Source organism: Lontra canadensis, unplaced genomic scaffold (genome assembly GCF_010015895.1).
Source record: "Lontra canadensis isolate GAN:19392208 unplaced genomic scaffold, GSC_riverotter_1.0 scaffold4, whole genome shotgun sequence".
In the NCBI taxonomy this organism is placed as follows: domain Eukaryota; kingdom Metazoa; phylum Chordata; class Mammalia; order Carnivora; family Mustelidae; genus Lontra; species Lontra canadensis.
The window spans coordinates 19,461,818-19,488,534 of NW_022630998.1; the positions used below are offsets into that span (position 1 = coordinate 19,461,818).

At 37.6% G+C, this 26,717-nt stretch overlaps 2 protein-coding genes across 6 annotated transcripts in view; one reads left to right on the forward strand and one right to left on the reverse strand.

Moving 5' to 3' along the window:
* ARSK (arylsulfatase family member K) overlaps nt 1–21,824 on the reverse strand; it is a 42,787-nt gene extending 20,963 nt beyond the window's left edge. Inside the window, exons 1-3 of the mRNA XM_032846245.1 lie at nt 21,593–21,824; nt 18,325–18,454; nt 12,454–12,613 (exon numbers count right to left, since the gene is read on the reverse strand). Coding sequence (XP_032702136.1) covers nt 12,454–12,613; nt 18,325–18,454; nt 21,593–21,730 — 428 coding nt within the window. The 5' untranslated portion in view covers nt 21,731–21,824. The remainder of the gene's footprint in view (nt 1–12,453; nt 12,614–18,324; nt 18,455–21,592) is intronic.
* A 147-nt stretch (nt 21,825–21,971) lies between these two features.
* TTC37 (tetratricopeptide repeat domain 37) overlaps nt 21,972–26,717 on the forward strand; it is an 88,612-nt gene continuing 83,866 nt past the window's right edge. For 4 of the 5 annotated variants that reach the window (XM_032846285.1, XM_032846254.1, XM_032846276.1 and 1 more), the window contains exon 1: nt 21,972–22,035. The gene's annotated coding sequence lies outside the window, so the exon portion shown is untranslated. The remainder of the gene's footprint in view (nt 22,036–26,717) is intronic. The other variant, XM_032846262.1, reaches the window with a different exon arrangement.

The following is a 26,717-nucleotide window of genomic DNA, read 5'->3' on the forward strand; positions in this document are numbered from 1 at the left end:
TGAGTTTAGCAATTTTATTGATATTTCCAAAGAACCAGCTCCTGGTATCATTAATCTGTTGCTTTTTTAAGTTTCTATATCATTTATTTCTGTTCTAATATTTATTAGTTTCTTCCTTCTGCTGGTTTTGGGTTTTGTTTGTTCTTGTTTCCCTAGCTCTTTTCGGTGTAAGGTCTAGTTGTTTATTTGAGATTTTTCTTGCTTCTTGAGATAGGCCTGTATTGCTAAACTTCTCAGAACTGCTTTTCCTGCATCACAAAGATTTTGGACTGTTGTGTTTTTCATTCTCATTTGTCTCCATGTATTTTAATTTTTTTTTATTTATTTGACAGACAGATCACAAGTAGGCAGAGAGGCAGGCAGAGAGAGAGAGGAGGAAGCAGGCTCCCCACTGAGCAGAGAGCCCGATGCGGGTCTCAATCCCAGGACCCTGGGATCATGACCTGAGCCGAAGGCAGAGGCTTTAACCCACCGAGCCACCCAGGTGCCCCTGTCTCCATGTATTTTTTGATGTCTTCTTTAATTTCTTGGTTGACCCATTCATTGTTTAGTAGCATGTTATTTAACCTCCATAAATTTGTGCTCTTTCCAGATTTTTTCTTGTGGTTGATTTCTAATTTCACTGCATTATGGTCAGAAAAGATGCATGGTATAACTTCTATCTTTTTGAAACTGTCCAGATTTATTTTTTGATCTAATATGTGATATCTTCTGGTGGATGTTCCTTGTACACTTGAAAAGAATGTGTATTCTGATGTTTTAGGATGGGATGTTCTGAATATATGTATTAAATCCATATGAATATATGTATTAAATCCATCCATCTGGCCCAGGGTCATCCAAAGCCACTATTTCCTTGTTGATTACCCATTTAGATGATCAGTCCAATGATATAATTGGAGTGTTGAAGTCTATTATTACTGTATTGCTATTAATTAGTTCCTTTATATTTGCTATTAACTATTTTATATGTGAGTGCTCCCATGTTAGGTGCATAAATATTTACAGTTATTATATCTTCTTGTTGGATTGTTCTCTTAATGATTATATAATATCCTTCTGTGTCTCTTGTTACAGTCTTTGTTTTAAAGTCAATTTTGTCCGATATAAATACTGCTACCATTTGCATGACAAATGTTTCTCCATCCCCTCACTTTCAAACTGCATGTCTTTTTTTTTTTTTTTTAAGATTTATTTATTTGGAGAGAAAGAGTAAGTGAGAGAACACAAGCAGGGGAAGCGACAGAGAGAGGGGAAGTAGGCTCACTGCTGAGCAGGGAGCCCAATGTGGGGCTCCATCCCAGGGCCCTTGGATCATGACCTGAGCTGAAGGCAGACGCTTAACTGTCTGAGCCACCCATCCTTGCATGTGTCTTTAGGTCTGAAGTGTGTCTCTTGTAAGCAGCATTTGGGTGGCTCTTGTTATTTTATCCACTCCATCACCCACTGGATTTTGATTGGAGCACTTAGTTCATTTGCATTCAAAGTAATTATATATTCAAATATAATTAGGCATGTATTTATTGCCACTTAGTTATTTGATTTTTGTGTTTGTGGATCTTCTCTGTTCCTTTCTTCCCTTGCTCTCTTCTCTCACCATAAGCTGGCTTTCTTTAGTGATTTACTTTGATTCCTTTCTCTTTATTTTTTTTTGCATATCTATTCCTGGGTTTTGGTTTGTGGTTACTATTAAGTTAGTATATAACATCTGCTTATAGCAGTCTATCTTAAGTTGATGGTCATTTAAATTTTGTTTTGTTTCTTTTTTGGGGGGGTGGATAATAGGTAGGAGCAGAGGGAGAAGGAGAGAGAGAATCATAAGTAGGCTCCACACCCAGCCCAGTGCAGGGCTCAAGCTCACAACCCTGAGATCATGACCTGAGCTGAAATTGAGTTGGACACTTAACCAACTGAGCCACACAGGTGCCCCAGTGGTCACTCAAGTTTGAACCCATTCTTTACTCATCTCCTTTCCATGTTTTAAGTCTACAGGTATCATACTTACATCCATTTGTGAGTCCCTGACTTGAGTTTTACTGATATACTTATTTTTTACTACTTTGGTGTTTCCTACTTACTCATGGTCTCTCTTTTCCATTCAGAGTCCCCTTTAATGTTTCCTGTAGGGCTGGGTTACTGGACATGAGCTACTTTAGTTTTTGTTTGTCTGGGAAACTCTTTATCTCTCCTTCTATTCTGAATGAAAGCCTTGCTGGATAGAGTCTTCTTGGCTGCAGATTTTTTTCCTTTCAGTACTTTGAATATATCATGCCACTCACCTCTGGCCTGCAAAGTTTCTGTTGAAAACGTCTGCTAATAGCTTTATGGGGTTTCCCCTCATATGTAACTGTTCTCTTTTCTCTTGCTTCTTTTAAAACCTTTTTTTATCACTGCTTTTTTGCCATTTTAATTACTATGTGTCTTGGTGTGGACCTCCTTGGGTTGATTTAGTTGGGGGAGCTCTGTGGTTCCTGGATCTGAATTTATTTCCTTTCCCATATTTGGGAAGTTTTCAGCTATTATTTCTTCAAATAGAGTCTCTGTCCGCTTTTCTTTCTTCTTTTCTGGGATACCTACAATGCAAATGTTATAATGCTTGATGGAGTCAGTGAGTTCCCTAAATCTGTTTTTATTCTGCACTTTCTGGTCAGATTGATTACTTTCCATTACTCTGCCCACCAGGTCATTGATTTGTTCTTCTGCTTCTTGTAGCCTGCTATTTATTCCATCTAAGTATATTTTTAATTAAAATTATTGTGTTCTTCCTCTCTGATTGTTTCTTTTTTTGTCCCTGATTATTCTTTTTAAGATGTCCTCCACTTTTTTCTCAAGTCCAGTGAGTATCTTCATGATCATTACTTTAAATTCTCTGTTAGGCGTATTACTTAGCTCTGTTTCACTTAGGTGTCTTACGGTAATTTTGTCCTCTTCTTTCATTTGGGGCATATTTCTCTGGCTCCTCATTTGGCCTAACTTTCTGTGTCTGTTTCTGTGTGTTAGGAAAGTGAGCTAGGTCTCTTGCTCTTAAAAGTAGTGGGTGGGGCTCGCACTTTGAACTGGGCGGTGCTGGTTCTCTTCCACGGGGGATTTACAGCTCCTGCAGAGATCTTCCCAGCTGGGGCCACTCCGGAAAGCACAAGCAAGCTGGGTTGCAGTGCCAAGGGGGGCAGGCTGGTCCCCTTCCACAGGGGGTGTGCAGCCGTGGTGGAGACTGAGGCTTACCTGGTCTACTCTGTAAAGTGTGTGCCAGTGGGGCGTGCCGTTTTAACAAGGTCTGTGTGTGTTCCAAGGAAGCTGACAAGTTACTGTCACCAGAATCCAGGCCATGCAAAGGGCAGAGTTGGGAGATATGGTATTGGCAAGGTTTGCACTGGTTATCTGGGGGAGGGGGACCCACAGTGCTGGGACTGAAGCAGGCCCAGCTGGAGGGGGAGGGGCACGGTGTAAGCAAGTTACGTGGTGAATGCTTAATGCCACACCGGTTTCCACAGGTGGCTGTGTGCTTATGCTGCGAGGTGGGGGAGCAAAATGGTGACTGCCAGCTCCCTTGCTCCTGGAGAAGTACTCGCAGAACTCAGCTTGGTAAATAACTCTCCCTCCTATATGCTCCAGGTGCTTTTCTAAATGCTGCTCCTATGCTCTATCTCCACAGGCTGTTTGTCTTACTTTCTCTTTAAGGGCAGGGACTTGGCTTCCCATTACCCTGTAAGCTATCCCAGCATGGAACCTGCTGATTTTTAAAGTTTAAGACCTGCTGGTCCTAAGAATTGGTTAAATTTGGCCACTTTTATTTTCAAAGAGGCAGATGCTGTGGGGATTCGGTTTCTCTACTCCATCTCTTACCCTCTCCATGCCCCCGGCTCCCTGCCTCCAGCGGCCAGACTTGCAGGGTTTAGCTCCCCTCTATATCTCTACCTTTCCTATCCTCTTCAGTGTGGCCTTTCCTGTACATTCCTGTGGAGTTTGTTCTACCAGCCTTTGGGTTGTTTTCTGGGTTATTTACATTGATGTGTTACTTGCAATAAGCACAAACATACAATGTATAGTTTCCTATATGCCAGCATTTCTCGAAGCGTGGCCCAGGGATCTTGGGGAGGTCCCTGAGAGGCCTTCGGGGGTCCATGAGATCAAAACTATTGTCATATTAGCAAGATGCTATATGCCTTTTTCACACTCAATCTCACATGAGTGGACAAAGGGACACAAAATTACCATGTTTCTGATAAAGGCATTCATGATAGATTAAAGCCTGTCCTACCTCTACCTGAACTCTGGTTCTTTATACCCTTGCTACTGGAAGTGGTCTGTGGACCAAGGGCATCAGCATCATCTGGAAGCTTGAGACAGAAACAGAATCTCAGGTCCCATCCCAGACCCACCAAATAAGAAAGGGTATTTAACATGATGCCCAGGTGATCTGTATGCACATTAAAGCATTGTTCTATATAACAGTCTAAGAAATCTTTTATGCAAAAACTTGTCAATTTTTAGATAGGATCATCAAATTAGTACTTCAGTAGCCCATAAGTGGGCTACCTTGGTTCAATGCCAGAAAATAAGTTGATGGCCAAATGCACTATCAAACAATCAGGAGTCTGATTAATTCTTTTTAATAATAAAATATCCTCCTAATATGAATGGAAAAACCCCTATCTAACACATTACTAACTAATTAATGCATAAATTTGCATATATGCAATAGCTGTGTGGGTTTTCTGTGCCAATATGCCAAATTCTGCAGCAGCATTGTTGGGTCTGCAGAAAGCACAGGATTAATTAACATAGTAGTAATCTCTTCTGAAAAAATATGGCACATTACAAATGATCACATGACCATTTCCCTTCAAGATGAATTCAGAGGTTAGACTTAACCTGCAGTCTTAATTAACTCTCAGTCTTCAAGAGTTTTGTGGCTATCTGTTTTTCTCTCTCTCTTACACATACACAATTATTGTTTCTGATGGGATTTAAACAGCTAGATGTATCTTAGAGAAGTCTCCTGAATGAAAACTTTACAGTTCTGAATAATGACCTTGCAAATTCTGGTATCAGCCTAACATATTCTATAAAAGAAAAAAGAAATCCATACTCCTTTCCATTAGATATTCTTCTTTCAATGTTGTGGGAAATACACACACCATTTTTTAAAGAACTTAATAAGGCTGTCATCTATCTTCCTCACATATGTGGACACTCAAAGAACAGTCTGTTTTAGTGGAATGAATAAACTCTAGCAAACTCAGGTTGGAACATTACTTTTCAATATACATTATTTAAATGCTGAATATATGCATGCTTTCTCATTGATTAATTTTATTAATTCCAACCACTTTTTTTGGTGAAATTAAAGTGGCCGGTGCTCCTTAATCTTTTTTTTAATTCATAGAGCTATTTGTAAATAAGATGAAAATCATGGATTTTCACTAAATTATATAATTTATTATTACTATACTTAAATAAATTAAAATAATGTTAACATAATACTTTATATTTTAAATATTTCATAATTAGTTTTTATTATAAATATATTTTATATAATACTATTAAATGCATAGTAAAGAAATGCTCTATTTTTCATGGCTCACTACAATAGAATGTAGGTAATAAAAGAGCCACCTGGAAGGATGGAAATACTTAGAAGAACACAGGAAACCTCTGAATGGATAACAAATTAGATCAATCATAAAATTACATGAATGAGGGACGCCCAGGTGGCTCAGTTGGTTAAACATCTGAGCCCAGGTGGCTCAGGTCATGATCCCAGGGTCGTGGGATTGAGCCCCACATTGGGCTCCCTGTTCAGTGGGGAGTCTGCTTCTCCCTCCACCAGCCACTCCCCCTGCTTGTGTTCTCTCTTTCTGACAAATAAATAAAATCTTAAAAAAAAAAAAGAAATTACATGAACTCAAAAAGTTCATGTAAAATAATTATGGGACTTGACCAGAGAGCAAAAAATCTGTTCAAGGATGAAACTATTTTTTTTTTTAAACAGAATAGAAACTTTGTGGAGATTCTCAAATTCAGCTTACCAGATGAATCATGCAGGGGTATTTTTGCCAGCTGCCTGAACGTATTACTGAAGTCCTTTTCACATATGAAAATTTTACTTTTTATTGCTTCCCTACAAGAATTCTGGTTTATCCAATGTTCTTTCTCCAAAAGGTTTGTACTTTCCTCCTTGGGTGACTTTGTTCAGAAGTTTCCCCTTCCTGTCCATTTTAGCCCAGTAATATTCTACTTCTATGAAAGCTCATCAAATCTAAAATGCTATTAAAACTATATATACTATTTAAATGTATATATAGTATATATATATATATTATATATAATTAAGAAACATTAAGAAATTGATTCTTAATTATAAAATTAAGAAAAATACTGCAAATTAGACTATAATAGAATTTTATAATCTCAATAATAAGAGGGGTTGCAATTTCAGAGATATCTTAAACTGTGAAAAAGAAAGAAGTGCCACCTTAGAATAAATTAAATACAGCACTTTACAGCCTTTACTGCCATCCCCTGGAAAAAAACATCTGGATGTGATCACTTCCTCCTATAGACAGAATGCAACATATTTTGCCCTGTACTGTAGTTCAGATAACTAGACTTATTTTTTTTTTAAACCTCCTTTTTAAAATCATAAGTCTCTTCAGCTAGGTCATATCTGGCTAATGCTAATGTTAAATTGAAAATTTAAATCTCCCTATTATTAGATAGCTTCAGACTCTTCTCAAATAGACTGAAATCAGTTTCCACAAATGGCTAACACTGGCCAAAGCAGGAGATACAAACTTCATTATACGCAGCTAAACCCTAATAACATTAAATACAAATAATTACATGGGGTAAAAATCCAAGGATAATAATGAGATTGTAGGCTCAGAGCGATCCACTAATGTCTCAAGAAACTTTTCTAGTAATTATGGTAGAAAACAAATCTAAAGGCATATATGATCTTAGATAATAAAATGTGGATATGGATGAGATGTACACATACTTACCACTAGGCGGCAGAATTGAAAGGGACTGAGAGAGGAGGGCTCTATGCTTGCTGTTTTGAGTTCTGTCCCTTCCTTCTTAGTCCCTCCGATTCTACTGAGAAAGCCTGTGCTTCTTTCTAGTCTGGAGGCCCGACAGGGACAGGAAGAGTGGTGTAAACAGCTCGTGGTTTGCTTCACTTTGCTGTTTGCCAAGAGGTTCAAGCTCAGGAATTCCCCAAAGCAATTCTCTCATTTTGGAAGCAGGCCTTTATTTTTCATTTGTTTCAGAGGAGTGAAAATTGCCTAGTGTGACTTGGCTTCAGAAAAACATGAATTGAGAACATAGATAAATTTCAGTGGAAGTAGGATGACAGAGGATTTGATTTTAGGTTTTAAACTTTTAGCTTGGACAGAGAAGACAGCAGCTTATTTATATTGGCTTCTGATGCCATTAGAATGTAAGTTCCCTGAGTTTAGAGATTTTTGTGTTTTGATCACTTGTCTATTCCCATCATTTAAAAATAGTGTCTGGTACATAGTAGCTGGATCCATTAAGTATTGGCTGAATAAAATACACTGGACTATACTTTTGTAACTTCAATAAGGATCATCTTCAGTCTTAGTATTTTAAGGAATATTATTTAATACTCAATTTCTTTATTAAATTGTGCTGATCTTAGAAATCTAGTTTTTAAAATGTCTATATAAAAAACCTCCTAATTCTACACACTTCCAGATTAACATGCTCTTTGGTTTTGTTGATTTAGAAATATTTATAATATTTAGCTTTAGATCATGTTTCCTTAGTCTCTGCACTGTTGATGTTTTAGGCTTGATAAGTCTTTGCTGCAGGGTAGAGGCAGATGGTGGGGGAGGGGATGATGGGGGGGTCGCTGTTCTGTGCATTGCAGACTGTTTAGCAGCAGCCTGGCCTCCACCCTCTGGAAGTCAGCAGCATTCCCCCCCCCCCAAGTCCTTGTCAGACGTCTTCGAGGGGCACGGGTTGTATCAAAAGTGCCCTTGGTTGAGAACCACTGTTTTCCATATTGTGAACATACAGGCAAAACAGTTTTATTTGATAGTAAAAATTACCAGAACACTCTGTGGATTAAATACAAATGTTTCCTTTCAGCTGCTAATACAGCAAATTTGAACCTAATCAAACCTATTGTAACACCTACAACGTGGGGTGGGGTGGGGTGAAGAGATACATAACTTGCCCAAAGACTTCCATTTGGTAAGTAGAATGGTAATAAGTACTACCACCACTACGTGTTTAACAGTTGTCTGGAAGAAACAAGTGTGTAGCCCTTAATGATCCTAGTAAAGTGTAGTATATTATACAAAGAATGGAAACATAGCTGGACCCGTGTTCTTAAACTGATACAAGAAGAAAGTATCACTTGAGGCTTAAAAAATTAGACAGGTGGAGTATTATTGTAATAAAGTAAAGAAACTTTAATTCTGGCTGGAAAGCCAAGCAGGTTCAGAAAACAGCCAATCTCAGTGGAAAACGTAGCAGAAAGAGTTATAAAGATAGCTTCTGATTTTGAGAGTCAGTCTGTCAGAACACTGAGTACCTCTATTAAGTTTGAGACCCATTTTTCAAATTGCACAGAAAAATCTAAAAGATAATGTGCCATAATTCATATAACCTTTGCAGATATGCTATTAGTAGCAAACGTGACCTATTTGTCAGCTAAATGACTGTGTGGGTACATACAGCACTAATACAAACAGTCTTGAGGGCTTATTTCAATTTCTTAAGCTCTGGGGAGATAGGAAAATTATCTATAAGCAATTACTACACCAAAAATCATCTTCGGTGTCCCAAATGTCAACATTTAAGGGGCCTTTTTCCTTTTACTGATTTTAAACCATAGGTTAAATAGAACATTAATGTTTATCAAACAATAAGCTATAGCTAGATGAATGTAACTTCCTATGCCATTCAATCAGGTAATTAATTCAGGTAATTAATATTATGCACTGGCATAATATTGGCAATGGGAATAAAACAATGAAAAAGAGAAACAGGGTCCTTATTCCGGAGAATAAAATTCAGATCAGATTTTAACCATGGCATACATATAGAATGATAATTACAGGGAGTACGAGCTGTTTGATCTTAGATTCTTTCCATTACTGGATTGGCTGAGGAAACTGAGAAAACAATAGGATAATAGCATGAAACAGGGTAATAGTATAGGATAGGATAATAAGAATAGTTACATTTTACTTTGAATTAAACTTACTTTCTAAGAAGCAGAAGAATTTTAAAGAGAAATTTGTGAAACTGCATGAAATAATTAGGACTTGCAACACACTTGAGGAAAGTAAAGGGTTTTAGGTGCTGGGTGGCTCAGTTAAATGTCCAACTCTTGATTTCTGCTCAGATAATGATCTCAGGGTTGTGACCTTGAGCCCTGCATCGGGCTCCCTGCTGGGGGGGGAGGGGTGGATTCTCTCTCTCTCTCTCCCTTTCCCTCTGTCCTTCCCTCCCCCCACAAAAAAGAAAATGAATGGGTTATATTAATACTAAACTATAATTCTGATTAAGCCATTTTTACAATTAATAATTTTTCCCCTTAATTAAATGCTTATTCTGTGCCAGGCATTAGTAAGTACCTCATATTATTTCATTTAATCTTTTTACATGATCTCTTAGATTAACTCATTTAAAACTCCTCCTAATCATCCAATGATGTATTATATTTTTAAGATTTTTTAAAATTTTAAGTAATCTCTATACCCAACATGGGGCTCAAACTCACAACCCTGAGATCAAGGGTCGCATGCTCCACTGACCAAGCCAGCCAGGCACCCCGAGGTGGGTATTATCAATTCCAGTTTTCAGATAAGGACACTGACACTTACAGAAGTGAGGTAGCTTGCCCAAGGTCACTTACCATCAAGGATGGTAAGAAGGAAAGCTGGACATTTAACAGTTCTGATGGACTCAAAGCCTCTGTTCCTTCTACTTCTGCTTCCACCCTTTTCTTCTTCTGTGCTACTGAGTAGAGTGAGGGAAGAGCTTTTTGCACGAGACTAGTTTGTGCAGTGGTCCAGAGCTAGTGAAAAGCATGTGACAGAAATGAAAGAGCAAATGCATCCTGAGGGGGGAGAGAGAGTGTTGTGAAAGGAGACAGGGGGTATGCAGGGACTAGAAAATGTAGGGTCTTATAAAAACCATGTTGTGGGTTTGGGATTTTAGTCTACCTACAGAGGAAAAAAAAAAAAAAACACAACACTGGAAGATTTTAAGCAGGTCAGGCACTTGATCAGATGACTATTTTAAAAAGATCACTGTGTCTGCCTCTTGAAAATGGATCAGATAGAAGACAAGTTAGAGGGCCACTTCAGTACCCTGGGAAGCAGAGGCTTTGGTGGAGATTGGTAAGTGAATAAACTGAAGAGAGATTTTAGAAGTAGAAGTGACAACATCTGGGAATGGGATTAGAAGGCAGAGATGGGGAAGAGATGTAAAGGTCCCTTCTGGGTTTGCGGGATTGGTATCTTTTAGATTTTGGAAGACAGAAGAGGAAAGAAATTTAATATTACCCAGAAGAGCAAGACTAATACTCAGATTACTCTAGATTATTTTAGTATCTGTTCATCTGAAACTCATTCTATTAGTTTTCTAGGGCTGCAATCATAAATTACTGCAAACAGGAAGGCTTAAAACAACAGAAATCTATTCTCTGATGGTTCTAGAGGCTAGAAATCAGAAGTCAAGCTATTGGCTGGGCCATGCTCCCTCGGAAGGCTCTCAGGAAGAATTCTTCCATTTTCCTGGCTTCTTACATTCTTTGGTTTGTACCTGTGATCACTTTCATCTCTGCTTCTGTCTTCACCCTGCCTTCTTCGTGTGTCTATGCCCTTTTCTTTTCTAATGAGACCAAAAGTCATTGGATTTAGGACTTATTTTATTTTATTTTATTTTATTTTTTTTTAAGATTTTATTTATTTATTTGACAGACAGAGACCACAAGTAGGCAGAGAGGCAGGCAGAGTGAGAGGGGGGAAGTGGGCTTGCCACTGAGCAGAGAGCCCAATGTGGGGCTCGATCCCAGGACCCTGGGATCATGACCTGAGTTGAAGGCAGCGGCTTTAACCCACTGAGCCACCCAGGTGCCCCTAGGACTTATTTTAAATTCAGGATGGCTTCATCTTCAACCCTTAACTAATTGCATCTGTAAGAAGGATCTGTTTCCAAATAAGGTGACATTCTGTAGTTCCAGGTGGACATGAAGTTGTGGGGAACGCTATCCTTCCCACCACATTCACCATTATTTTGACTGAATTTATTTTTCTGGTTCTTACCATAATCATTAGCATCATCATCATCACTACTACCACTACCATAGCCCTCAATTAGCACCTGTTAGGCAAGGGGTTCTGTTCTAAGGCTTTAATACGTATTTGTGCCAAGAGGCACGAGTGTTGAGAGACTCCAAGAGCATACCCAAGTTCACTAGGAGAACTCATGGGACTCGGCATTTAGTTGTACACATGGCTATGATTATAGTGAAAGGACGCAAAGCAAAATCAGCAAAGGGAACGATATTTAGGGTAAGTCCAGAGCAAACCATTTTCAAGTTTCCAAGTGGAGTCCTAAAGGGCACACTTAATTCATCCAACACCAAACATGACAATACACATGTAAGAATTGATTAGGCAAGCAGTACCCAAGTTGTTCATGGCAGCTGATCATGCAGATACCCTCTGCTTACCACATACCAAAATCCCAGACTCTCAGAAGGAAAGTAGGTGTTTCAGCATAAACCACATTGTACATTCTAGGTAGAGAGTAAGTCACTTTTATCAGGGAATAGATGGAAAATATTCCTGATATTCAAGTCATTAAAACCTGAGGGCCAATCTTGAAAGCAGGCCTTTCTAAGGACAGCTGTCCCAGACACACTGTGTGTTAGTTTTTTTCCTGCAGATCTCATTCCATTTAATCCTCACAGAAAAGAAATTAGAGGTCAGGAGTAAATAGAGAAACTAAGATTCTCAAGTAGGCATTCTGATTCTAGATCTCTGCTTATAACGACTATGCTTGGCTGCCTGGTTTGAGGACTTAGTAAAATGAAAAAAAAAAAAGTTATAATAGACTGAAAGGAGATAACTGACAAAAGCAAGCATCAAGATTATGGTCTTTAAAAAAGATTATAAACTGTCTTCAGTATGTAGTAGACATTGCATAAAAAAAACTCAAAATAAATTTTGAAGTAAATGATTTTACAGACCTTTAATGTTTAAGAAAAACAAAAATTACCAGCATATTAGCAATTTTAATCTTTTAAGAAGATTAAAGAAATGTGAAGTTTTAGCCAAATTAACACAATTGAGGGATTAAGAGCTTTACTTTCACCTTGGCGGAGAAGTGACAAAAGTCAAAAAAGAGTACATGTATGTGCTGAAGCAGAGGGTAGCATGTTAGCATTATTTTGTTCTACTTTTTTACCTAATGGAGTGATGTCCCGAAGTGTAGTCCAGTTTTCCAAATTTTTGTGTTCGGTAGCCATGCTTCTCCATGATATCCATCCATGTTGTATAATTTGGATCTAGGCCCTTAAAGTTATTCCAGGATTCTGTTAAGTGAGTGAAGAGGCCACTCCATATTGCTAGGGGTGGAGGGAGAAACTGGGATTAGCGTAAAGCGTATCGATTTGTTTTAACTATGAAGACAATTACAGCAAGAGAAAGAATCTCCTAGTTTGAAGCTCATGCCCTGGAGTAAACAAAACCTGCATTAGGAGCTTTACCTAACATTTCTGTTACCTCGTGTTATCAAGGGGAAAACTTGGCAAGGAGTTACTATTTCCATTTTACAGGTGAGTCCTCAAGGCTTACAGGTTAAGTTGTTTAAGGTAAATACAGCTGGAATTATGTAGAAAGCCTGTCAGACTCTGGAGTCTGCTTTCATAAAAATATTTTTTCATAAAAATAATATTTCATAAAATAATCACTAAGTATTTATTTATTTTCCAGGCCAGTCAAGTGAATTACAGATCCTTTTCCAACATCCTTAAGGATGTTGTCTTTGTACCGGCTTTCCACAAAAAATTTACTACACCTACAAAAAAGTGTACTACACCTTCGCTGTTATTTTCTACAAGTATGATTGTATCCAATATATCTTTCTTCATGTATTAACAGACCCAAAGGGGGAAATAGGCAGCAATACTATAATAGTAGGAGACTTCAATACCCCAGTTTCAACAATGGATAGATCATCCAGACAGAAAATCAATTAAAGTAACAATGGACTTAAAAACTACATCCTGGAGCAGATGGACTTAAGAGACATTTACAGAACATTCCATCCAAAAGCAACAGAATACATACTCTTCTTAAGTGCACACGGAACATTTACTAGGACAGATCATATGTTAGGCCACAAAATAAGTCATAATTAATTTAAGAAGTTGAAATATTGGGCATTTTTTCTAACTACAAAGGCACGAAACTAGAAGTCATTTTGAGGTCATTTTGAGAAAACTGGAAAATTCACAAATATGTGGAGATTAAACAACACGGCACTGAACACCAATGGGTCAAAGCGCAGAAGTCAAAAGAGAAATAAAAAAATATCTTGAGACAAATGAAAATGGAAGTTTAACATACTAAAACTAATAGCATGCAGAAAAAGCAATTTTAAGGGCTAAGTTCATAGAGTTAAATGCCTACCTTAAGAAAAAAGAGCTCAAATAAACAACCTAATTTTTCATCTTTAAGAACTAGAAAATGAACAAACTAAGCCCAAAGTTAATAGAAGAAAGGAAATAACAAAGATTAGAATGAAGATAAATAGAGACTAAGAAAGAACATAGTAAAGATCAATAAAATTAAGACCTGTTTTTTAAAAAAAGATAAAAAAAGACAAACATTTAGCTAGACTTGCCAAGAAAAGAAATGATTAAAAAATCAGAAATGAAAGAGAAGTTAGAACTGATAACACAGAAATACAAAGACTTATAAGACTACTACGAATAATTATATGCCAACAAATTAGAAGACCTAGTAATGGATATGTTCCTAGAACTATACAACCCACCAAGACTGAATCATGAAGACATAGAAAATCCAACAAACCAATTAGGAGTAAGGAGACTGAATCAGTAACCAAATACCTCCCAAGAAAGAATAAGTCTAGGACCAGAAAGCTTTCCTGGTAAATTCTACCAAATATTTATAGAATAATTAATACCAAAAAAAAAAAGAATAATTAATATGAATCCCTCTCTCCAAAGTCTTCTAAAAAAAAGAAGAGGAGGAAACACTTCCAAACTCATTTTAGAAAGCCAACATTACCCTGACACCAAAACCAGAAGAGGACACCCAAAAGAAGAAAATGACAGACCAATATCCTTGATGAACATAGTGTAAAATTGTCAACAAATATTAGCAAACTGATTTAAACAATATAAAAGGGTCATACATCACGATCAACTGGGACTTATTCCAGGGATGCAAAGATTCAACATCTGCAAATCAATCAACATGATATACCACATTAACAAATGAGGGATTAAAAACCATCTCATCTCAATAGATGCAGAGAAAGCATTTGACAAAATTGAATATCCGTTCATGATAAAAATTCTCAACAAACTGGGTATAAAAGGAAGGTAACTCAACATAATAAAAGTCATATATGACAAGCCACAGCTGACCTTACATTCAGGGGTGAGAAGCTGAAAGCTCTTCCTCTAAGATCAGGAACAAGACCAGAACGCCCACTCTTCTTACTCAACACAGTAGTAGACATCCTATATATAGAGAAGTTAGGCAAGAAGAAGAAATAAAAGGCATCCAAGTTAGAAAGAAGTAAAACTGTCTCTATTTTCAGATGAGATATAAAGAAAACCCTGAAGATTCCACCAAGAAACTGTTGGAACTAATCAACATATTGAGTAAAGTTGTAGGATATAAAATCAATATACAAAAACCAGTTGCGTTTCTGTATACTAAGAACAAACAAACTATCTGAGAAATTAATAATAGAATCCCATTTATGATTTCATCAAAAAGGAATAAATTACCTAGAAAAAAATTTAACCAAGGAGGGGAAAGATCCCTATATTATAAGACACTGGTGAGAGAAACTGAAGAAGACACAAATAAATGGAAAGATACTCTGTGCTCATGGATAAGAAGAATTGAAGTTGTTAAAATGTCCATACCACTTAAAGCAGCCTACAGATTCAATGCAATCCTTATTCCAATGGCATTCTTCTCTGAAACAGAACAAACAATTCTAAAATTTGTATGGAACCATATAAGACCCCAAATAGCCAAAGCATTCTTGGGAAAGAAGATATCCCACTCCATGATTTCAAACTATATTACAAAACTATAACCACCAAAACAGCATGGTATTTGGCATGAAAGCAGACACACATTTCGATGAAACAAAAGAGAGCCCAGAAATGAATCCATGCATATATGGTCAATTAATGTAAAACAAAGGAGCCAAGAATATATAATGGGGAAAGGACAGACTCTTCAAAAACTGATATTGGGAAAACTGGACTCTTATCTTATACCATACATGAAAATCAACTCAAAATAGATTAAACACTGAACATGAGACCTGAAACCATGAAACTACTAGAAGAAAACAGGGGGTAAGCTCCTTGATATCAGACTTGACAATAATTTTTTTATATTTGACCCTAAAAGCAAAGGCAAAACAAGTAAAATCAACAAGTAGACCTACTACGTCAAACTTGAAAGCTCCTGCAGAGCAAAGGAAACTATCAACAAAATGCAAAGGCAATCTATGGAATGGGAGAAAATATTCGCAAAACATCTATTTGATAATTAATATCCAAAATATACAAAGAATTCTACAAAAAAATCTGATTAGAAAATGAGCAGAGGAACTGAATAACTATTTTTCTGAAGACACAGAAATGGTCCAACAGCTACTTGAGAAGATGCCCAGTATCACTAATTATCAGGGAAATGCAAATCAAAGCCCAGTGAGATATTACCTCACACGTGTTAGAATGATTGTCAAAAGACAAGAGATGGTCAGTCATGGTGAAGATATGGAGAAAAGATAATCCTTGCACAATGCTGTTGCAAATGTAAATTGATGAGGCCACTGCAGAAACCAGTATGGAGGTTTCTCAAAAAATCAGAACTAGAACTGTCATCCAGTCCAGCAATCCCACTTCTAGCTATACATCCAAAGGAGACAAATCATTATCTCAGAGATATCTGCATCCCCCATGTTCACTGCAGCATTATTTACAATAGCCAAGACATGGAAGCACCCTAACTGTCCAATGATAGATGGATAAATGTGATTTTATATTTGTAAATATATATATATATATATCTCACATATCTCATATATATTTACATATATATATGTATATGTGATACACACACACACACACACACACACACATACAAACACAGAAAAAGGAAACCCTGTCTTATTTGACAACATGGATGGACCTTGTGGGCATTAAGAGAAAGAAGTCAGAGAAAAGCAGCATATGATTTTACGTATTTGTGGAATCTAAAAAAACAGAACTCATAGAAACATAAGTGTGACTGTCAGAAGTGGGGGTTGGGAGGTGGGGAAAATGGGTGAATATGGTAAAAATGTACAAATTTCCAGTACTAAGTAAGTTCTGGGGATATAGTGTATAGCACAGTGGCTACAGTTAACAATACTGGATTATATATTTAAAAGTTGCTAAGAGAATAGATCTTAAAAGATCGTATCATAAGACAAATGTTTTTAACTATGGGAGGTGATGGATATTAATGACACTTAAAATTATTTCATAACATATACATATATAATAACATATTGTATACCTAAATTAATACAATGTTATATTTCAATTATCTTGATAAAACTGGGGAAAAAATCCTTTTCCTTTTCCATTTCTGGGTAGGGTTGATAAGATTTCTTTTTTCATCTATCAAAATGTTTTCTTTTTGAGGAGTGGGTTGAGGATTACCTGGGTTTGAACCCCAATAATGCCACTTACTGAATGGCCTTTGATAAGTTACTTAACCTTTTAGCACTTTTGTTTTCATATGCAAAATGGGGACAGTAACAATATTTACTTTATGGACATGTTATTATTATATAAATTAAGACATGTAAGGCACTTAGAATATTGCCAGGCACAGGGTAAGAATGCAACAAGCATTAGTTTGTGTTATTATTATTCCTTTGCTTTTTTCAAACTCTCCAAAATACAGTTCTAGGAAAAGCATCATCTAACATATTTGAAACCTTTAGAGTTCATTCATCACCTTTTTATTCATTATTTCATTTGATGCTGGGAACAACCCTGCGAGATAGATAGGAATAGACAGATAGGCAAATATCTAAGGATAGGCAGATATCCAACCCTGTAGATAAGGAAACTGAGGGACTTGCTTGGCCCACTGAGGATAAGAATCCAGAACAACACCTCACCCGAGTGCTCTGCTCATTTCACTTGCTCAATAGGGAATAAAAAACAAACAAAAGTATTTTAATATCCCTGGGCCTTCATCCCTGAAATTTCATTTAGGGTAGTCAGTTTCCTTTACTCACTAGCGGTTACATAGGTGATTATGCTGGTGGTTAAGGGACTTGGGACTCAAATCACAGGGAAGATCATGTCATGTATGTCCTGACAGATGTGTGTTTTATGTACTCCAAAGCAAACAGACTTTAGAAAGGCAGGAAGGAAAATAATTCTGTCAGAGAACAGACAGTTTATTTTTAAAAATGACATTTCCCCCCACTTCTCCATTACTGATGGATTAATACTGCTGACATTTTGGCATTAAAACTATGCCTGGATTACACTAATAAAGATGAACAAACAGATCTGGGCTAGAAGTCAGACTGAAGAGAAACAGATAAAGTCTATAATCTGAAATAATATGGAAAAAGTCAGAGTAACCTGACGTATGAAAATGCTAACAACTTTGTGGTATGCTTTCAAGTTCCCTCCCAATCCCCTCTACTCTTACTGAAAATTTTCTTGAAGATACAACTCTTCCAGGAAATATGTTTAATTCCTCATTTGCTTGGATAGGCAAAAGACTTTTAGTCACCAGTCATAAGGAAATGAAACAATAAGACATGAACTAAACACCACTTTGGATGATAAAAATTCCTGCTCTTGAAAAATAAAGTAGAAATTCCAATAACCCCAATACATGGCTTAAAATATGCATCACTTGTATTAAATTTTTTTTATTAGATGACAAATATAACTTACTGTTGTACTTTTGGGTATAATCTTTTAAACTGTGAGAACATGTTTACGTGTGTGGCCACTTCCACTAATATTAAGCATGTTCTTACCTGCGCGTGATGGGCAACAGATTGGAGAGTTTGTGTAGGCATTCAGAAAGGAAGTTCCATGGGCTTTCATGAAGTTGATAAAAGGAAGTTTCACTACCTGACTTCCTGGATAAAATGTTAGCCTTCCATCCTGGAATAAAGAAATTTAATTAACACTGATTGCATTAGAAAAGAAGAAAATTATTTCCTTTCATTTTAACCATAAAATTTGTTAAGTAGAAAAGACTCCAAGATGATCCCAAGGATCTTCAAAAAATAAAACGAGTTTCAAGAGTGTTACCTATAACTAGCTTATAATATTAAGAATTTAATGTTACACGTGGATTCATTTGAATATAGTAAATAAACTAAATGACTTTCTGGAAAGTTCTTCTGGGGCATGATGGACTGATGGAACAAATATTTATTAAGCATTTACTATGTACCAGGTACTGTGAAAGATCTTGAAATTCAACAGTGAGAAAAACAGAGTCCCTGGATCCTTGGAGCTTAGTGGGAGAATAAAGCATTAATAATTACAAATTGTGATATGTGCTTTGAAAAAAAACCCCTAAATACAGAATAATAAAGGAGATGTACTTTACACAGAGTGAACAGGGAAAGCTTCTCTGGGAAGTGTGAGACCTAAAGGGTAAGAAAGATCCAGCAGTTCTTTAGGCCGGACATAAGAGAAGAGGTCAGTGGTTACCGGATAAATGAACCTGAATATTAGAAGAGGTGTTTGGGCTGGAGATATGCATTTTGGAACTAAAGAACTGTTCTCGGTAAAGAGCAAAGACAGAAAAAAAGAATATTTTAGGCCTGGAGTTATATCTATTCTATATTTTCAATATAATTATAAACAAAAATACAGTCTTAAAAATAAGTTATTCCAAATCTGGGATATACATAAAACCTTGATATGTCTGAGATTTCCAAATGTATATATAAAGTAGGCTGTTGATCACAGACAGGAATCTGGAGCTTGGAAAGTCTACCCTGGTGAAATCAACATGGGCGTCTTTAGCATATTCATGGTATTTAAAACTGTGATAGTGAAAGAAATGTTTCAGGCAGACAGTAAAAAGGGAGGAAAGAAATGAATTCGAGGAGTCCCAGATAAGGGGAGAGGTGTGATGGGAAGCTGAGAATGGCCAGCAAGGGAGGAAGATGATAGAGGAGATCGAGCCCCATGATGCTGAGAGAAATGGTATGTCGAGAAAGGTGACAGGAAATGTCAGCTGTGTTGAGAGGCTATATAAAATAAGAAAATGTATTTAGGTATTGATATCAATTTCTGCTCCAACCCTTATTATTTCTTTCTTTTTGCTTGCTTTGCAGAAGTTTGTCTAGTCTTTTGATTTGTCTTATCTGGCATTGAACCTTTCCCCTACTAGTGAGCTAGGGCAAGAGTGATTGGGGCCCTAAGTTGCTACATATATGTTTATATACTATATACATTTATCCAAATATGTATAAAATTAGTATGTATAAATATATTTATACATAATATATATATTTAACATATATATCCATATATATATATTTATCCATATATATGGATAAAGAAACCAAACAATCATGTTACTATAGTTAGCAACCAAAATATTTGGTGTAAAAGAGATACAAGAGCAAAAATCAAAGTATTAATAACCTTGTAATCTTAAATTTGAGTTGAAACTATCAACATGATCTCAGGTTTTCTTTATCTTTCTAATATATGTACTTTCTAGATCTGTCCATTGAAAGGGTCTAAAAGCAATGAAAAATCGGAACACCTAGATTATAGTCAAAACACAGGATAGGACAAGAAATACACAAGATGGACAGGGAAGTCTATCAAAGTAAGCTGCTGAAGATTATTAGGAATGGATTAAAAAAAACTTAGGAACAACCTGGAGGGTCTTTCACTAACCAAAATGGGACATTTTTTAACATCAATAAGTAAAATGATTGCAAAGCATTTAAACACAAATATATAAAAACCTATGTATTCATACTATACTGAAAAAAAAAAAAAAAAAGCAAACCTCCCAAAATATTTCAGTCATCTTTGGAAGTTCCTAGGATGCTTTGATACACCACCCAAATTACCTTTAGGGATGAAAGAATGCCTCCACTAATGAGAGTTTCCTTGCCCAAAATCCTGCCTCTTTCTGGGAGCAGTGCACAACTAATGGCCATCCAACATTAAGTATAAAGCCCTAGCCCCCTCACCCCAAATGGAAACAGTTCTGAAGCATCAAACTTGTTTGAGAATTACCCATAAAGTCAGCTGGGAGGCTTCTATTGAGATAGTGACAAAACTCAATTTCTCTCTCTTTGCACAATCCTTCCTTCCTTCCTTTCCCTTTGATCTCAGGAGCACTCCCTAAGAAAATTTTTCATGTTGATCTCCAATACTGTTTGTTCCCTTAATTTAGATAATTGTAAAGATTACTTTGAATAATTTTCTCAACAAGTCCGATGGGCATATCCTAATTTTAATCATCACAGGTTAATCAATGAGAAAGGCAATAGAACAGTGATTTGTACTCTTTTGGTGCAGACATGCTTAACACCAACAATCTATGTGACCGAAGTAACATCCAGTGGTAATAAACTAGTATTGTAACTCATAACAGAACATTTGTCTAAGCAGTAGTGTTTAAATCACGGATAATACTAGAAGTTTCAGGTAATGTTGATACAAGTATTCTTTCGGATGACGTCTTGGCAAAGTTCCAAAGCCTGTTCCAGTTTGTGATTAAACCACAATAACACACCCACACAATTCACTTGGAACCTGAGGGAGTGAATCAAATTACATCAACTAACGCACTTAAATCAGCACTAACAGGATTATCAGATACCTGAGTAATTGTTAACTTTCTTCGTTTCTCACCCAAACATGAATTCCTGTAAATCTGAAGTGGGAAATGACCCCTGGGAAGCTAACATGCTTTTATGAAGACGCAGAATGTTATTTTCCCCCACAATAGACTCAAACCGGGGTACAGATTTAAAGTGCATCAGTAGTGATAAAATTAGTGGGTCGAGGCAAGCATTAAAAAAAAAAATGCAAAGGTGCTGTCAGATACATTGTATTTACTAGATTATTGTTTTATATGTACGCAGTTTACGGGTGTATGCGGGGCCTCAAAATAAAATGCATTTTTTACTTTGCATCGGGATAGGATAAATTAGGCAGTCTCCGATTCTGCTCCTCAAAGCCTGCAGCACAGGAAAAGCTGGGGGCCGGTTGCTAGTCTGGAGTGGGACACCCACTTTCTTGCTTCTCGGTACTTACGAAGGAGTCGCTCACGACTAGCACCACGTTGGGTGCAGCGGACCAAACCCGAGCAGCTCCTCGTCTCTGTCCACCTGCCCGGGGGTCTGGTGCTGCCAGCGCCGAGGCTGCGACCACCGACACCCACAGGAGCAGCATCGCAAGGAGCCGTTCAGAAACTCTCGGCGCTCGGCCCGCCGCCTGCTTCTAGGAACGCCTCTGGAAAGAGGGCGGGGATCACACTCTCCTAGCGCTTTTCCCATAGAACTACAATTCCCAGCAGGCTGGGCGTACGCACATGCGCAAAGGGAGGAATTCCCGGCCTTAAATCACGTTAAGACCTTTTAAGCAAATACCGAGCGAACTAAAAACTCAGTCACTTGCAGTCACGTGAACGATGTCTGGTGAATGCGCATGCGCTCGGACTCCAGCCTTGGCGTTTGGAGGCGAAGCATCTGTCCCAGGTGGGTTAGGGTCGCTGTAGCTTTTGCAGAAGTTGGAGCCAATACGTGGTTGAAATGGTACCTACAGAGAGAGAAGGTCAGGGGCGAGGGCTGGTCATTTTGTGCCGCGCAAGCATGGCCGAGTATTAGGACCGTGAACTGGGCAATGATGAGGTGGCAGCACGTCTGTCACTTAAGTTAGGTGGGGCGGTTCTTTGTGGGGCCTCTGGCTGGACCGTCTCAGGTGCAGTGTGGATTCGGGGGGCTCCTCGAATACATTTCCCCAAAGAAATTTCTAGCCTGCCTCATCTTACTGTCAGTGCAGGAAGGGTTTATCGTGCTCCGGTGGAGTGAGGAACGGGGCCTAGTCAGTTTCATGTTCTAGGAAGAGCTTAGGTGCATCTCGTCCGCGGAGTGCAAAGGTGAGAAACCAAACAGGCTCCTAAGGGAAGACGTACTGAGCTGTGTGATGAGTTCGGTTAATTGACAGGTTCAGAATATCATTGTTTGGCTGCAGGAAAATCATTGCTCCCACTTGACTGTTGAGCTACTTTGGAGGGTTCTGGAAGAAGCCGATTTCTGTCCCAAAGCCAAGTTCTCATTTCATTATCATAGTTTCAGATACATAATTTGTTCATCACGTTAGTCATGTGAATATTTTGACAGGAAAAGGGAGTTGCTGTAACCTAACATAAAATCAACTCAATTCTAATACTTTCTGTAATCCTTACTTTGACCATTTTGCAAATGGGAAAACTGAGACTTGGGCAGGTTAAATAATTTACCGAAGACTATACAGGGACCCAGTCTGAGCAGGACTTTAACTTTAGTAGTCTGTGCCCTAAACTCACTACAGTTCTCTGTCCCTAGTTGATAATAACATTTTATGACATTCTGATGAGCTTAAACTCTTAGTGTAGACAAATTCTTAATCAAGAAATGTGTTAAAGCTCTTTGTGAGGATTCAAATATATGAACAATAGTTCCTGATCACAAGGAACTTAAACTCTAGGGAAACAAAGCTAACATACTTGGCATTGCAGCCTTATAGCATGGGAGATAATGTAGGTAAGCTACGTAGTGATCAGGTTATGATTAAAAAATGTATTTTGAGTTAATTTGGAGTGTGGAAATCATTTCACCATAAAAACATTGTTAACTGACTTTTAGATTTGTGAAGCTATGTCCAACTTTATCTGTGGTGTTGCTACTATTTCTGTGAACTATGTTTACTTTCTTTGGCTTTGTTTTCACAGGGCTTGTATTCTCAGTTCCCAGTCAGAATGACAGGAACACATCCTTTCCTCCGCTCTCTTTCTCCTTGGCATGTCAGTGCAAGCAGGTGCTGCAGTGATTTGGAGGAAGATGGGTATTTTAAGACCCCAGAGACATAGCACTGGAAGAATCTAAGGGGCTTCTAGTCCTACTACCCATCTGACATTCAGTTTGTCCTACAACATTTCTCCCAAGTGAATGGTCCAGTCTGTGCTTTTTAATCTCTAGTGATGGGCATGTACTTCCTTTGAGTAGCCCATTCCACATTTGCCATGCCTGATTATTAAAAGTTCTTATTTTGAGCTGAGGTCTGTCTCCCTCTACTTTTAATCATTCATTGTTCCCTTTCTCTTTATTTTTATGTGAGTAATCTCCCCTTTTCAACAACCCTTTTCGCCTCCTCCTCCTCCAGTCCCCCCCACCCAAGGCTTTCCCAGTTTCCTTTGCTAATTATATAATTGCAGGTTACTTCATTATTTTTGTCACTCTTTTCTGGACATAAAACATTTTTGCTAATCATTATCTGAAAAGGTACTTTTGAGGTGTGTTTGTGTGTATCTTTATGTTTGTTCATGCCTATGTATGTGTTGCATTGAGGGTAGGCACTTTATTACATGTACATTTAAATCATCAGTCAAAGATTTGTATGTTAGAGATTGCTTGCTTTTGTGAGATACTTAACTGCAGTCTAGAAAGATCTTCAATTGAAAGGTCTTGGGATAGATTTTGATTCTTTATAGTTCTTTTAATGTCCAGTATACCCACAGCACTATATTCTGCTTTAGGAGAGGGAGGCTAAATGTGAAGTTAGTGACTATGTGGAAGAAATTCAGTGTTGTCTTTAGCAGCTGTGATTCTGTGAATATTTGTTGATTATCTGCAATGTACTAGACACTGCAGGAAATAAAAGAGAATAATAGAAGTAGTCTTTGCTCCTAAGGAACTTCCAGTGTAGTTGTGGGAAACAAACACACTCACACCCCTGTAAATTTAATAACAGTATAAAAGACATTAAAAATATAGTTAAATGCCAAACATACAAAAAGAAAATCAGAACATCCCAAATTATACTTTGGAAAATGCTGATGTGGCTTCAGAATGTTAATTGCCATTCATTAACATAAATATTCGTAGTAACATAAGTTTTACAAATGCTAGGTTAAACTATCTTTGGATCTTTAGGACTCCTCAGAGCTTTTAGAGTGCTCATATACATTTAGAATGACTTTAGAAGAGAGTGAGATATATGTGAAATATTCACAAAATTACTAGATGGTGTGTTAATACCTTTAAGCATGTTATTGTTTCTTGGAATGTTTTTTGGAAATGTTGGTTTAAATTGAAAGTGTTAGAAGTTGAGAGTAGGTAGATTCATCTGGGAAGGTATTATGCTTGACGCTTGAATTTGGCTTTCAGTTATGTGTACCATTTGAGTAGATAGAAGCAGTGTGACCAGGCTGAATAAGAGAGGCAAAAATGTAAAGTGGAAAGTAGTGGGGGACAGTGAAAAAAAAGTTGTGTGAGCTGATACTCAAAAAGAGAGTCTTCCTTTCTCAGTTTAGCAGATTGAGAATTACTGCCTTTTGGCAGTGGGGAAGCTGAATGTTTAGAGTAGGCTTTGGAAGCTGGACAATCAGCCATTTATTGAGTACATATTACTCTAGTGTTGAACATGTAAGAAACTCCAAAGATACAATACAATTGTTTAGGGTTTTATTGACTTGAGAGACAGGGCATATCGATATAGCATGGTAAAAATTATCGATTAAATTTAAATTGAATAACTCAACTAATGTTCCATTGGTTCAGAGGCTGGAGTGGTCTCTTTTACAGGATTTGCCCTGGAATGTTTTTCACGTATTGAAAGAGGGTACTTTTGTGTGATGATAGCCATCTTTTGAAGAACACTGGCAAGAAGGTTACTACTTGAGAGATTAAGGAAGGCGGGATTGGGGATTGTAAATGTGTAGAGAAAGTTTGTAGTAACCATGTGGATTAGAAATAGAAAAAAAAAGTAGTGAAGTTATTCAGAGGGTTGAAAAAAATCCACGTATAAGTGGACCTCGAGCCCATGTTGTGTGAGGGTCAACTGTGTCTTACGTTCAGGCACTCCATTTATGTGGATATCAAGTAAGTGATAAAATCTTCACTTTACCAGTGAAGAAATAGGCTTAGAGTAGTGAAGTAAGGTGTCCAAATTCCGATTCTATTTGAACCTAGATGTATCTGATTCCTAAGCACATTCTGAACATGTTCAAGTTTTGGCTTGGTGGGTGGGTATGGCAGAGCGAAGGGGCTGACAAAACCTGGGGTGTTTTTTAAGAACAGAGTTGAAGTGACTAATTACCATCAGGGTGGTTTGGGGCTTAAAAAAGTTAGTGTAATGAATAGAGTCAGTTTTTTCACTTTCATTTTACCTTCCCTCCAAACAAGGGTAACCTTGTTTTAACTTTTATTGTACTTTCTTAAACATTATTTAGATCAAAGTACTGTTTTTTCCATTGAGGCATTTTATTTGCATGTAAGTATTACATCCCTAGGAAAAAAAAATCCCAGGATTTTCCCTCCTGTGTATTTTCATCTTGCTTCTTCATGGTCCGTCATGCCAGCTGAGGTGGTCAGCACAGTGAAACCCGTCTGGCAGGATGGGAGCAGATTATTTTGCCATTCTTCTACATCATTGAGTTGTATATCAAATCTGGGACTGATCACTCCATACTTGTTTAACCTGCCCCTGGGCTCACAGCAATTTTTCCAGGTCTGTGACCATCAGTGATTTCAAATTTGCCAGTGTCACCATGCTTCAGCATTTTGGTTTAGAAACTGGCTGATGACTTTGGAGAATGGCCTAGTAAGAACCTGGTGGTTGCCTCGCTTTTCCGCATTGTTAATGACCTTAAGAACATCTTCCAGTACATTCGCATGCACCATTATGGCAGCATAGAAAGATGGTAGAAAGGTACTTTTTTCCTTAACAGTTGGATCCTTTTCTCTGGAACTAACCATTCTATTTAAGTATATTGCCAGTGCATGTTTTAGTCCAGTAAGCTCACTTTCTCTTTTTTGTCCATCTCCACCTGCTTCATCTAAATTTTGTTCATTTCCTAGTTTAAGTGGCATTGCTATTTTTCAAAATATTTTTTAAAGATTTGATTTATTTGACAGAGAGAGAGAGAGAGAGAGAGAGATATCACAAGTAGGCGGGGGTGGGGGGGGAAGCAGGCTCCCTGCTGAGCAGAGAGCCTGATGTGGGGCTCCATCCGAGGACCCTGAGATCATGACCTGAGCCGAAGGGAGAGGCTTAACCCACTGAGCCACCCACGTGCCCCGGCATTGCTATTTTTTATTCAGTGTTTTGGAACTGCTTCCATTCTCTCCATGAAGCATTCTAGATTAATTTTGTTTGACAGAATTTATTCCAGAGATCC